Below are 15,192 nucleotides of genomic sequence, written 5' to 3'. Positions count from 1 at the left end.
GATGCAACAACTGCGAAAAATTTTTTGGAGATGTAAGGAGTTTGATCAGACACCAAAAATTAATTCATAAAGGTCAAAAGGTTACGAATGCGGCAAGTGCGAGCAAAAATTTGGACTGAAAGGAAATTTATTTAGGCATCAAATAACAGTACAAGAAGGCCAGAAACATTAAGTTTGCGTCAAGGGCGAGCGTAAATTCAGAAAAAAATCAGATATGTTGAAGCATCAAAGTACAGTACACGAGGGTCGTAAAGATTACACATGCAAAGAGTCCCAAAAGGTACTTGGACTTAAAGAGAATTTGTTTAGGCACCGAATGACAGTCCGCAAAGATCAGTAGAATGTCGTACGTAAAAAATGCGAGAAGAAATTAATGCATCAATCAAGAAGTAATTTGATTATAAATGCCAAAAATCAGTCCATGAAGATCGTAATAATATCATGTGTGAAAGTGAGGAAAGTAATCATGTACTACGTCGAATTCGAGCCAATATCGAAAAACAGTTTATGAAATTCACTGCATGCGAATGTGCAAAAATATGTACAATATTAAAATTAATTTGACCGATCATAAACGATTTGTTCATGAAAAATATGGATACTTTCGATCTTAACAAAACGTGCCTACTTACTCATAGAATCAGAATTTTAGGACGTGATTTTTGAATGTATAAATAGTAGAAACAAATTCTTCTTCACGTTAACATTTTAAAAAGAATTATATTTATTTTTAATTAAGAAAAGAACATTTTCTAATGGTCTTTCGATTTTGGTGTGATAATTTACTATGAACATAAATATTTCATCTTATAAAAATGTTGTATTTTATTTATGTATATAAACATAGGTTTAATGTATATAAATGTACTTAAAGTCTTCTGATTCATTAAAATGATTTGACTATTAGACTATTCGAATTATTAAACTATCTATGAGAAATTTCTAGTAGCAAAAATTAGTTTTAAACAAAACTATTTGTTGTAGATAATTTTTATTCACGTTCAACGGTTACTTTTCGATAATAAATTTTCCGATGCACATTATGAATTCTCATGTGCCAAATTACAAGAGTACGTAAACGCTCATATAAATGTTTTTTTCCCACTCTCATCTGTGAGAGCGACTACGCCGTACACGAGACACATGCTGCTGCGTCAGCTGCTATCCAGCAGTGTATTTCTGTGTGACCAAATATTATAAGAAAAAAATAAAGAAACCGTCGTTTATCATAAAAAGTGCAGTGCCTTTTTTCTACCCTCTCGTGAAAATTCATTCATTGGTCCTTCTGAGCCGGATTTGTCAATCAACCAGCGACAACATGAACGCGAGGTAAGTGCAATCTTATAAGCACAAGTGTGAACGACGTGAACTGAGAAAATGGCGGAGCGAATTGATCGGCTCACAATGCGGCATTACGATCGGGGCCTCGACGCACCGTGAAAGGTAGTGGAATCTTCGTGCAGTAACGAAAAGGCTACGGCATTTTGCGAGCGGACGGCGAGTCCGAACGGATGATGAAACGAGTGTCCGTGTGAGGTGATATCTACGGTGAGAGGCGACCACGTGATAACTCTGCCTGACGCGGGCATCGAGCTGCGTCGAGTGAAGCGAAGCGCGAATGATGCGTGATCGATATGTGTGTGACCCCGTGAGCTGTGATGTGACGAGACTAGCGATACCCACGTGCCAGCACCGTCGCCTGGTCCACGAAGCGAGCGTATTGCATCACGAAAACACGTTCGTGTGAGAGAGTTGGAGCGATGAGAAAGCTGTGTGCTCCGCTAATACTTAGTGTCGAGCTGAGACTCACATTGAGATGATTTTTTGCTTGCAGAGACAATCTGAGAGATACTCAACTCGAGCTGATCGAGATAATGAGGGTTTTATGCGAGGCGATTAACTCCGCCCCTCGTGAGGCCTGGACACTAGGTCAAGTACGGGCTCGAGGAGAGCTGCTGGAGACCTACTGGGCGGACTTCCAGTGCAACCACGTGGCGCTGCAGGACGCGGCAGATGAGCAGCACCAACGAGGGTACATCTACTCGACCATTCAAATGCGATACCTTGAAGCGAAAGGCTTGCTCTACGACGTCCAAGGAGATCTGGAAGCGCGACTGCCAGTGCGCAGCGCCTCGGACGTCCTGGCTGCCGGGCATCGTGACATGCCCGCGTCAAGTCAGTCGCGTTCACGACTGCCCTTGATTCAAGTGCCCGAATTCAGTGGGCGTCGCGAGGATTGGGAGTCCTTTCGCGACTTGTTTAAGGCCCTCATTGACCGTGACGAACATCTGAGTGACGTGGAACGGATGTACTTTTTGAAGACACTTGTAAAGGGTGAGGCGAGCGCCGCTCTCAGCACGCTGTCTATGACCGGTGACAACTACATCACAGCCTGGAATCTGCTGGAGAATAGGTATGAGAACCACCGCTTACTAGTCCAGGATCATCTGAGCGCGTTGCGAGCCCTCAAGCCGATCCGTGAGGACTCAGTGAAGTCCCTACAGGACCTCATGGACACCCTTGGCAAGCACCGGGACCAGCTTCGGACCCTGGGTCGACCAGTCGACGCCTGGGACGACTGGTTCGTGTCGATTGCGGCGTCTTGCATGGACCTAGCGACTCGTCGAGCTTGGGAGTCTGAGCTTGAGCGCATCGATGCGACGACGCAGGAGGGAGGCTCGAGAAAAGGGTGCCAGCTCGCATCTTTTACCACGCTTATCGACTTCCTTGGCAGCCGGTGCAGAATGGCAGCTGCCTGCTCGTCGAGCTTGACTCTGAGCAGCAAGGTTACGGGTTCAGCGAACACGGAGAAATCGGCACGCAGCTATGCGACCAGTAGCTCGACCCCCCGGGACTGTGCCCAATGCCACGGCGATCACTACATCGGTCACTGCGAGGCGTTCACCGGACTGGATCCTGGCGAGAGGCGATTGCGAGCTGCGCGCTATCGACTCTGCTTCAACTGTCTGCGACCCGGCCACGCCGCCAGAGTGTGCCCCTCTCAATCCACCTGCCAACTTTGCCGAGCTACACATCACACCTTACTCCACGATGGAGGGCTGAAGAGACCCGGGGATCCAATGGAGTCGAGCTCTTCGGTAAAGAAGCGACGATCCGTGCTAACCACCATCTCGGACGATCGACAGGAGGTCGACTTGGCTGATCGAGAGGAGGGACCGTCTCACCGCTCGTCCTGACTCGCGGTGTTGCCAACGGCTGTGCTGAGCATTAGCAGCCCGGGCAGTCGCTCGTTGGCCGTACGCGCGCTTCTGGATCCTTGCTCAGAGATTACCATCATATCCGCACGTATTGCGCGTAAGGCACGTGCGACTCTTGAGAGTGCATCGATCGACATCAGAGCGCTCGGAGGCGGTCTTGCCAGCCGAGCTGTACAGACTGCGAGCATCCAGATTCACCTGCCGGACCGGGCCCAGCCGCTCGTATCCGACGCTGCGTGTGTGCGATATCTGGGAATCACGACGCCCTCGGCAAGGCTAAGGCACGTGGCGAGTGCGCCATGGGTCGGCCGGAAGCTTGCCGATCCCTGTTTCGAGCGGCCTGGCCCGATAGACTTGCTTGTGGGAGCTGATGTACTACCGTCATTGCTGAGAGACGGACTTCTCCACCACTGCGACATGATGGCGCAGAACACTGCGGTTGGGTGGACGATCTCCGGTCGACAACCCATTGACGGCGCTGAAGATCAAGCCATTTGCCTCTCTTCCTTGACTGCGGAAGAGACGCCCAAGTGGCATCAACAGCTCATCAGCCTGCTCCAGCGATTCTGGGAGCTTGAGGACGTACCCCCGGCCTATCGAGTTTCCCCGCTTGAGCGACACTGCGAGGAACTGTTTGCAGCCCACACGCGCGACAACACGGGAAGGTACACTGTGCGGCTTCCCCTGAAGCGCGACGCCGCGACTACCCTTGGGACAAGCGAGGCTTCAGCACGCGCGTCGCTGACAAGCTTGCACCGACGCATGGAGAGAAACCCGGAGTTCGCCAAGGCCTACTGTGACTTCATGGAGGCCTACGAGCGACTGGGCCACATGAGACGAATGACCCCGAGCGAGACGTCAGCAGCTGTCGTTCCGGCCAACTACATTCCTCACCACGGCATCTGGCAACAGAGCGATGCGGGGGCGAAACTGCGAGTAGTGTTTGATGCCTCAAGGCCCACATCAAACGGAGCAAGCTTGAACGATGTGCTCTGTCGAGGTCCGAAGTTGCAGCGTGACATCTGGGTCGTCTTACTGAGGTGGCGAACTTATAAGGTCGCTTTCTGCTCGGATATCCGCATGATGTTCCGGCAGATCAAGGTCAACAAGCTCGACGTCGATTGGCAGCGCATTCTCTGGAGCCCGAACAGCAGGGAGCCGGCGCGTCACTTTCAACTTCTCACAGTGACGTACGGCACAGCGTGCGCCCCCTACCTGTCACTGCGCACCCTGCAGCAGCTGTGCGACGACGAAGGTGACAAGTATCCGAGGGCCAGAACAGCCGCGCTGAGAGACCGCTATGTGGACGATGTGCTGTCCGGAGCCGATGATGTGGAGAACGCCTTGACACTGAGGGACGAGCTCATTCAGCTGATGAAGGCGGGCGGCTTTCCCTTGGGTAAATGGGTGGCCAACCACCCTCGGCTGTTGGAGGACCTGGACGCCGACGACCGTCTTCGACCAGCTTGGATTACCTTCACTAAGGATGAGCCCGTGAAGGAACTGGGCGTCCGCTGGAGCCCTCAGCAGGACACTCTCGGCCTGAGCTTCCCGACCGATCGAGCTGGCTGCCTCTGCAAGCGCGTGGTACTATCGGAGCTAGCCACGCTGTTCGATCCGTGCGGTTGGGTGGCACCGGCTACGCTGCTCGCAAAGATGCTCGTCCAAGACCTCTGGAGAGCGCGTCTTGATTGGGACGAGGAACTGCCGGCCTCGATGGCGCGTCGTTGGAAGGAGATTCGAAGTAGCTTCTCTGCGGTAGAGAGACTCTCTGTTCCTCGTTGGCTTGGTACGACGTCGACAACGACTGACTTGAGTATCCACGTCTTCGCCGATGCAAGCCGACGTGCCATGGCCGCGGTGGCTTACTCGAGGGTCGGTCCCGTCGATCAGGAGTCCATCACGAGGTTGTTAGTAGCGAAGACCAAGCTCAGTCCAATTCGCAGTTTACGTCCACCATCAACTGCTGTACCTCGAATGACGATCCCGCGCCTCGAGCTGCGAGCCGCTCTGATCGCCGCCAGACTGCTACACACCATCTGCGAGGAGCTCAGTGTGGACATTCATAGCTGCTGCGCCTGGTCTGACTCTCGCATTGCCTTGCATTGGATCGGCTCTGAGGAACCGACAGGGAACTCTGTGGTGGACAGTTATGTCCACCAAATTCAGGAACTCGTGCCAGGCAGTCTGTGGCGTCATGTGCCGTCAGCCGAGAACCCCGCAGACGTGGCGTCAAGGGGCGCTAGTCTCGAACAGCTCCTGGATCGTAGCTGCTGGATCTCCGGTCCTGGCTGGCTGTCGCGACCGTCGTCAATGTGGCCTTCAACCGAGCGAGCATTGGAGCCGCCAGCCAGCCCACCTGTCGCTGCTCAATGTCTACAGATCAGCGCCGAAGATCGCACGGAGCGAAGCCACATTTCGCTTTTCTCTGACTTGAACCGTTTGCTCGACTTCATGGTGCGACTCCGCCGCTGGATGAGATCACGACTCAGACGCTTGCCCGTCGCACCAGTCCTTCAAGCTCTGACACCAATAGAGCTGAGTGAGGCTTATGAGGCTTGCGTTCGAGAGAGCCAGAAACGCAGTTATCCTGAGGATATCGCGGCGTTGTCGAGAAACCGCCCTGTTCCTGCGAGGGGGCCGCTGGCAGCGCTCAATCCATTTGTGTGTCCGAATGGTGTCCTCCGCGTTGGCGGGCGGCTGCAACATTCGTCGCTGTCATTCGAGCAGAAGCATCCACCGATTCTTGACGCCTCATCTCCTCTCGCTGGACTAGTGATAGCTTGGGCCCACCAGCGAGCGAAGCACGGGGGCTTCCGAGCGACGTATGTGCACGTACTCCAGCGCGCTTGGCTGATTCACGGAGCCCGTCACATTCGACGCTACGTGAAGCAATGTGTCACCTGCGTCGCAAGCCGAGCACGACCGGCTACCCAACTCATGGCAGCCCTGCCTCAAGAGCGCGTCTCACCTAGCCCTTCCGGTCGGTTGTTCCAGCGCACTGGTCTAGATTATGCCGGCCCGTTCATGATTCTCACGGCGAAGGAGAGTAAGAGAACAACCAAGGCCTGGGTGGCTGTCTTCGTTTGCCTGGCGTCGAAGTTGATTCACCTCGAACTGGTCGGCGACTTGACGACTGAGAGCTTGCTTGGGGCGCTCGAGCGATTTAGTGGTCGCCGCGGCCACCCCTCCGAAATTTGGAGTGATAATGCGACTCATTTCCACCGTGCTGACCTTGAGATCAGGGAAGCCTTCGCGAGGCAGAATGTCACCAATCGACTCGCTGAGCAAGGAACTCTATGGCGATTCATTCCCCCTGGCGCGCCGCACTTTGGAGGACTGTGGGAGGCGGCCGTGTGTTCCTTCAAAAAACACCTGAAGAGGACTATGGGACCGAGGCGATTGACCTACGAAGAGTTCTCGACCCTCCTCGTAGGTATCGAGGCGGTCTTGAATAGCAGACCCCTAGCGCCTGTGTCGAACGATCCAGAGGACTTGGACGTGTTGACTCCCGGCCATGGCGTTCTCGGTACTGCATTGACGACGATTGCGGCCCCTGCACCGGATGAAGAGGAAGAAGTAGACCTTGATTCGCTGAAGCACTGGAAGCTCGTCCAAGGCGTGCACGCTATCTTCTGGAAAAGATGGAGCAAGGAGTACCTGAACACCTTGCAGCAAAGAACCAAGTGGACAAGACGCCGGGCCTCCATCGACGTCGGGGACATGGTGCTGGTAGTCGATCCCTACCTTATTCAATCAAACGGGAAGTGGCCTCTGGGCAGGATCATTGGCGTCCATCCGGGTCGCGATGGTCTGGATCGCGTCGCCGTCGTGCGGACTGCTCGGGGAATCTACACTCGTCCCATCGTCCGGCTGGTGGCTCTCCCAATCAAGACAGCGCTTGAGGCTGGGCGCGAAGAAGTGCCAGACGCTGGTCCGGACTCATAAAGGGTCGTTCAAGAAACGAGGCGGGCGGTGTTCGTAAAAAATAGTCGTTACGTTTGTCATGTTATGTTTTATGTATTTATTATTCCGTTGTTCGTTATTATGTATTTTTTATGTTGTTGAGTTCTCCGTTTACTGTGACTCATGTGAATGTGATCGCGTTAGTTATTAAGTCCAATTGTATTACGCGCCATGCGATTGATATCAGAGCACACTTCATGCTTATCAGCTCGACTCCCCACTCTCATCTGTGAGAGCGACTACGCCGTACACGAGACACATGCTGCTGCGTCAGCTGCTATCCAGCAGTGTATTTCTGTGTGACCAAATATTATAAGAAAAAATAAAGAAACCGTCGTTTATCATAAAAAGTGCAGTGCCTTTTTTCTACCCTCTCGTGAAAATTCATTCAGACAGTAAGGTATACGATGCTCTCAAGTTCTCTCGCGTAATCGATCTTCGAAGTCATCACTGAATTAGAATTTTAAATTGATTAAAAATTTTGAGCGATATCATATAAACATTGTCCTTCTGTAAATCGGTAACTCATTCGTAAACAAAATAATTATAGACGATTTTGATATTGGACCTCAAATATTAATAACGTTTATAGTGAAAATTATTTAGTTTGAATGTCTTTCCTGATGAAATACGAGTCATAACACTTTTAGTTTCACTCATTAAAATTTCGTGGTATCAAATAGATGAAACCAATGTTTATTTAAGAAAAAAAAATGGATACAAGTGAGATGAAATCTGATAGAATTGTCTCAACAGATAATTTAAATGAACGAAAAGATTATGCATGTGACGAGTGCGATGAGACATTCGAGTTCCGAAGTCATTTGAGTAGGCACCAAATATCGGTACACAAAAACCGCAACGATTTTGCATGCGACATGTGTGACAAAAAATTTGTAAAACAATCGAGTTTGTTTACGCACCAAAAATTAGTGCATAAAGGTAACGAAGATTTCACGTGCAACAAGTGCGAGAGGAAATTTGAAAATAAATCAACTCTACTAAAGCACAAACAAATATTTCACGAAGTATTCAAAGATTATTTATGTGAAAAATGTGCGAAAAGATTTGGAAACAAAAAAAGTTTGCTCATACATATAAAGAAAATGCATGAGAGGCCCAAAGATTTTGCATACGACAAGTCGTATTTGCGCTTTCACCAAAAGACTGCAATTGACCATGACGTCAAAAAAAACTTATTTGACAATTACGGGAAGAAATTCGGATCTAAAAGTAGTTTGTTCTTGGAACAAAAACTAGTACATGAAGGTCGGAAAGTTTTTGCGTGTGACAAATGTGAGAATAAATTTGGACGAAAATCGAATTTGCTTGTGCACCAAAGGACAGTCCATGAAGGTCCCAAATATTACCGATGCAACAAATGTGAGAGAAAATTTGTATGTGAATTAGGTTTGTTGAAGCACCAAATAACAATTCACGAAGGCCGCAAAGATTATGCATGCAACCAATGCGAAAAGAAGTTTGGACAAAAGCCACATTTGCTTTCTCATCAAAGGACAGTTCACGAAGGTCGCAAAGATTTCACGTGCGACAAGTGTGAGAAGAAATTTGGGGAACGAGGCACTTTGATCAAACACCAAAAAACAGTTCACGAAGGTCGCAAAGATTACGCATGCGACAAATGCAAGAAGAAATTTGGGGATCCAAGCAATTTGAGAAAACATCAAAAGATAATCCACGAAGGTCGCAAAGATTTCACGTGTGATACATGTGAGAAGACATTCGGACAAAAAATGGTTTTGCTTGTCCACCAAAAGGCAGTACACGAACGTATCAAAGATCACGCATGCAACCAATGCAAGAAGAAGTTTGGACAAAAGTCACATTTGCTCTCCCATCAAAGGACAGTTCATGAAGGTCGCAAAGATTACCGATGCGACAAATGCGATAAGAAATTTGGGGAACAAAGCAATTTGCTCAGACATCAAAGGGCAATACACGAAGGTCGCAAAGATTTCGCATGTGATAATTGCGAGAGAAAATTTAGACAAAAAGGAAATTTGCTCGAGCACCAAAAAACAGTCCATGATGGTTGTAAAGATTTCTTATGTGCCGATTGAGGGAAGAATTACGGACGTAGAGAGCATTTGTATATCCACCAAAAGATAGTACACGAAGGTCGCAAAGATTTTGCGTGTGACAAGTGCGAAAAGAAATTTGGATATAAATGTAATTTGCTCACCCACCTAAAGACAGTCCACGAAACCCGGAAAGACTATACGTGCGATAAGTGTGAAAAGAAATTTGGACACAAATCAACTTTGCTCTGCCACCAAAGGACGGTCCACGAAGGTCGTAAAGATTACTCATGCGACAATTGCGAAAAAATTTTCGCGACGTAAGGAGTTTAATCAGACACCAAAAATTAATTCATAAAGGTCAAAAGATCACGAATGCGACAAGTGCGAGCGTAAATTTAGAAAAAAATTAGATATGTTTGAGCAGCAAAGGACTGTACAAGAGGATTGTAAAGATTACTAATGTAAAGAGTACCAAAAGGTATTTGGACTTAAAGAGAATTTGTTTAGGCACCGAAAGACAGTCCACAAAGATCAGTAAAATGCCATACGTGAAAAATATGAGAAGAAATTGACGGATCAATCCAGAAGTAATTTGATTATGAATGCTAAAAATCAGTCCATGAAGATCGTTATAATATCACGTGCGAAAGTGAGCGAAGTAATCATGTACTAAGTCGAATTCGAGCCAATATCGAAAAATAGTTTATAAAATTCACTGCATAAGAATGTGCAAAAATATGTACAATATTAAAATTAATTTGACCGATCATAAACGATTTGTTCATGAAAAATATGGATACTTTCGATCTTAACAAAACGTGCCTACTTACTCATAGAATTAGAATTTTAGGACGTAATTCTTGAATGTATAAATATTAGAAACAAATTCTTTTTCATTCATTATGAGAAATTTATAGTAGCAAAAATTAGTTTTAAACAAAGCTATTTGTTGTAGATAATTTTTATTCACGTTCATCGGTTACTTTTCGATAATAAATTTTTCGATGCACATTATGAATTCTCTTGTGCCAAAGTACAAGAGTACGTAAACGCTCATATAAATGTTTTTCGATGTATCATTGTTTTTAAAATTTACAATACTTGAATTGTAAAATATTCAATTTTATACATAAGTTATTAATAATTTGATGCCAACCAGCATCATTAATCAAATATGCCTAGTGGTTTATTTTTGACATATCGACAGTTAAGTATACGATGCTCTCAAGTTCTCTCGCGTAATCGATCTTCGAAGTCATCACCGAATTAGAATTTCAAATTGGTTGAAAATTTTGAGTGATAATGTATAAGCAGTGTCCTTCTATGAATCGGCTACTCATTTGTAAACAATATAATTATAAACGATTTTGATATCGTGCCTGACTCATACTGATAATGTTTATTATAAAAATAATTTAGTTTGAATGTCTTTCCCGATGAAAAACGAGTCATAACACTATTAGTTTCCCTCATTGAAATTCCGTGGTATCAAATAGAGGAATTCAACGTTTATTTTAGAAAACAAAATGGATGAAAGTGAAAAGATATCAGAGGAAGTTGTCTCGGAAAATAATGTAAGTGAACATGACATTGTTGTTTCGAACGAAAAACAATACGTTTGTGATATTTGTCAGGAGGTATTTATTCTAGAATCAAGTATGATAATGCACCGAGATGCTATTCACAATAAAGAGAAAAATTACGCATGCGACAAGTGCGAAAAGAAATTTGAGTTCCGAAGTCACTTGAATCGACACCAAATATCAGAACACAAAGGCCGTAATAATTTTGCATGTGACCAATGTGAGAAGAAATTTGTGAAAAAATCCAGTTTGTTTACGCACCAAAAATTGGCACATAAAAATCGAGACGATTTCTCATGCAACAAATGCAAGAGGAAATTTGAAAATAAATCAACTTTACTCAATCACAACAAAATTTTCCACGAAGTCTTTAAAGATTATTTATGCGAAAAATGCGCGAAGAGATTTGGAAACAAAAAAAGTTTGCTCATACATATAAAGAAAGTGCACGAGAGTCCTAAAGATTTTTCATACGACAAGTCGTACTTACGCTTTCACCAAAAGACCGCACGTAACGTCAAAAAAAACTTATTTGACAATTGCGGGAAGAAATTTGGATCTGAAAGTAGTTTGTTCTTGCAACCAAAACTAGTACAAGAAGGTGACAAATGTGAGAAGAAATTTGGACAAAAATCGAATTGGCTAACCCCCTTGAAGACAGTCCATGAAGGTCATAAAGATTTCGCATGCGACAAATGCGATAAGAAATTTAGGGATCCAAGCAATATGAGAAAACACCAAAGGACAGTCCATGATGGTCGAAAAGATTACACATGCGACAAATGTGAGAAGAAATTTGGACAAAAATCGAATTTGCTAACCCACTTGAATACAGTCCATGATGGTCGAAAAGATTACACATGCGACAAATGTGAGAAGAAATTTGGACAAAAATCGAATTTGCTAACCCACTTGAAGACAGTCCATGAAGGTCATAAAGACTTCGCATGCAACAAGTGTGAACAGAAATTCACACAAAAACACAGTTTGCTCGTCCACCTAATGACAGTTCATGATGGTCGAAAAGACTACTCATGTGAAAAGTGCGAAAAAAAATTTGGGAAAAAATCGAAATTGATCAGTCACACAAAAACAGTACATGATGGTCGCAAAGATTACCCATGCATTAAATGCGAGAAGAAGTTTGGACAAATGCCACATTTGCTTTCCCATCAAAGGGCAGTTCACGAAGGTCGCAAGGATTATGCATGCGACAAGTGTGAGAAGAAATTTGGGGAACGAGGCACTTTGAACAAACACCAAAAAACAGTTCACGAAGGTCGCAAAGATTACTCATGTGACAAGTGCGAAAAGAAATTTGGGCAAAAATGGATTATGATTCAGCACCGAAGGACAGTGCACGAAGGTCGCAAGGATTTCATGTGTGACAAGTGTGAGAAGAAATTTGGTCGCAAATCGCATTTGATCATACACCAAAAAACAAAACACGAAGGTTGCAAAGATTTTGCATGCGACAAGTGCGAGAAAAAATTCGGACAGATATCGAATTTACTTTCGCACCAAAAAACAGTCCATGAAGGTCGAAAAGATTACGCATGCAACCAATGCGAGAAGAAGTTTGGACAAATACCACATTTGCTTTCCCATCAAAGGACAGTTCATGAAGGTCGCAAAGATTACGCATGTGACAAGTGCGAGAGGAAATTTGGAGAAAAATCGAACCTGACTAGACACCAAAGGGCAGTGCACGGGGGTCATAAAGATCACGAATGCGAAGATTGCGAGAGGAAATTTGGAAATAATTCCCATTTGCTGAGACACCAAAGGACAGTACACAAAGGTCGCAAAGACTATGCGCGCGATAAGTGCGAGAAGATATGTGGAATTGAATCAAATTTGTTGAATCACCAAAGAATCGTACATAAAGGTCGTGAAGAATACCTATGGGACAAAGATAATTAAAATTTCGCACGCAAAAAAGACAAAAAGAAGTAATTTGATTGAAAGCCAAAAATCAGTCAATGAAGATCATAACAATTTTATGTGCGGCAGCGAAGTAATTATGTACTACGTCTAATTCGAGCCAATATCGAAAAACAGTTTATAAAATTGACTGCATGTTAATGTGCCAAAATATGTACAATATTAAAATTAATTTGATAAAATTAATTTCAAATTAATATGAACGATTTATTCACGAAAAATGTCGATACTTACTCATAGAATTCGAATTTTAGGACGTGATTCTTGAATGTATAAGTAGTAGAAAGAAACTCTCCTTCACGTTAATATTTTAATAAGAATTACATTTATTTTCATCTAAAAAAAGTACATTTTTTAATGGTCTTTCAATTTTGAGTGTGAGTTATGTATAAATGTATAAATGTATGAATGTACTCAAAGTCGTCTGATTCATTACAATTATTCACGACTATCTGCGACTATGTTTCGAGTAACAAAAATTATTTTTAAGCTATAAACTGGGTTTCAAGTATTTTTCGATCATGCGCAAAAAACAGCAAACCCACTTGTTAAAAGTAATTGTTATTCATACGTTCGTCGGGTGCTTTTCGATAGCAAATAAGAAAACGTAGCACAAGCGCCCATGAATATTTTTCGAGTCCTTAAACTATATATCCCCATTCCTGCGATACTTCGCACTTTGCCATACAGCAATCGTATAAAAAAATTACACGATCCTCTCGAGCTCTCTCGCGTAGTCGATCTTGAGTGCGGCGAACTCGGCGCTGGGCAGCTGCTCGGCCGCCTCGGCCCTCCTCTTGTCCCTCTTCGCCGAGAAGTGAAAGCAGCCGTCCGGCTCGAGACGCCAGTCCAAATCCGGCGCCGCCTCGACCAGCTCGAGGGTCGCCCTGCCCGAGTCGAGATTCAGCATCCTCGTGGCGTCCTGCAGCGAGATCTTGTCGCAAGCCGCCTCCAGGCAAGCGCCGATCTCTCGTCTCACCGTGCCGAGCAGCTGATCGACGAAGAAGCCGTAGCTCTCCGCGGGTACGTTGTGCCTCGCGAGAAATATCTTGTTGTACGAGCCCTCCATGAGGTACTGCTCGAGGCTGAGGGGCACGCGCAGATAGACGTCCTGCTGGCACTGGCCGATCGGAAGCAGCTCCAGCTCCGTGTGAAACTCGGCGACGCGATTCTGCGACAGCAGATGGAGGAGATTGAGGCCGAGAAGCTGGTACTGGTAGGCCGAGGCGGGCAGCGCCGAGGCGTAATCGTAGTAGTAGACTTTGAGCAGCGACATGTAGCGCTCGAAGGAGGCCACGTCCTTGGTGGCGATGCTCCACTCGGCTCCGATCTCGAGCACGTTGCCTGTGTCGATTATCGCACGCGTCATTTTAATTGATTAATTTTGAATGATGTTGGCGAGACTTACGGGCGATCAGTAGCTGTCGATTCGTGGCTTCGATATCATCGATTGGCAAGAAGTTCAACGATGTAAGGGCAACCTGTCGGATAAAAAGTATATGGATTTTAAAGTTGATTTTCAAGTTGTAAGCTTTACGAATTTATAATATTGTACTGTGCCAAATCCTGTAAATTAAAAAATATGAAAAGCAAATGCAAAATTATAGTATTTCCTAGTCTTTTTACATTAAAAGATATGTCTACCTGTGACTCTGATACCAAAGTCCAGTGCTGTATGAATCCAAGTGCAATTTTTGAACAATCTTGATAATTGAGATTTTAAAATTTTTGTTATATTTTTTATCATTCACTTTTATAGAATTTCAAGAGGACAGAAAGATAGGTTTCTTTTCAACATTTATTGCTAGATTTTTAGAATGGTAGATCGAATAAGTAATATATTCAAAAATATTTTTCACTCAAGTAGAAACTAATGTCATTACAAAGCATTTGAGACACCAAGGAGCCGAATTGGTAAACAATTTTATTTATATTCACGCAGCACAGGACTTTAGAATCATCGTAAGTTATTATAGATGCATACTAGATTAATTTAAATAATAAAAGGAACTAGAGACATGTCTTCTTATGTAAAAAGACTAGTAAAAATATAATTTTACGTCAAAAACAAAAAATTTCAATATTAACATTAAATTTTTACACTTTTATGTAACATTGACTTTATTATAACACATCCCCTCACGAAATATACACTCAATGCATTGAATCTCACCTTCAACTGCGTCAATAATTCGCCGCATTTGTTCAAATTTCTACGCTTGCTCTTCCACTCCTGCTCCAAGTTCTTGTAAAGCGACAGATAAATTTCGGGCACTTCGTCGCTCATAGCTCTGTTTTATTTTTGCAGCTTACAAACTTGGCAATAACGACGAGCCCCCTGAGAAAACAAGTAAACTTAACCCTTCGAACGTCAAAAGTTTCGACGTCGGCTGCTACGATACCGCTAAAGGGGCTGATTGACGCGCGGAGGGGTGGGTG

At 45.0% G+C, this 15,192-nt stretch overlaps 2 protein-coding genes across 2 annotated transcripts; one reads left to right on the top strand and one right to left on the bottom strand.

Moving 5' to 3' along the window:
- The first annotated feature begins 3,638 nt into the window (after positions 1 to 3,638).
- Positions 3,639 to 7,166, top strand: LOC106660271. The gene has a single exon (XM_014383202.2). It carries the CDS (start codon positions 3,639 to 3,641, stop codon positions 7,164 to 7,166), a length of 3,528 nt encoding a protein of 1,175 aa, XP_014238688.2.
- Positions 7,167 to 13,344: 6,178 nt separating this feature from the next.
- LOC106659486 (26S proteasome non-ATPase regulatory subunit 8) lies at positions 13,345 to 15,077 on the bottom strand. Its single transcript, XM_014382060.2, has 3 exons — positions 14,927 to 15,077; positions 14,162 to 14,234; positions 13,345 to 14,097 (listed from the first exon to the last, which is right to left on the bottom strand). The coding sequence occupies exons 1-3, from the start codon at positions 15,038 to 15,040 to the stop codon at positions 13,460 to 13,462; spliced, it is 825 nt and encodes a 274-aa protein (XP_014237546.1). The 5' UTR covers positions 15,041 to 15,077; the 3' UTR covers positions 13,345 to 13,459.
- Positions 15,078 to 15,192: the final 115 nt, after the last annotated feature.

This window comes from Trichogramma pretiosum, unplaced genomic scaffold (genome assembly GCF_000599845.2).
Source record: "Trichogramma pretiosum strain Unisexual culture from Peru unplaced genomic scaffold, Tpre_2.0 scaffold39, whole genome shotgun sequence".
In the NCBI taxonomy this organism is placed as follows: Eukaryota; Metazoa; Arthropoda; class Insecta; order Hymenoptera; family Trichogrammatidae; genus Trichogramma; species Trichogramma pretiosum.
The sequence above is the reverse complement of the archived record's forward strand: the minus strand, read 5'-3'. Positions and strand labels throughout refer to the sequence as shown.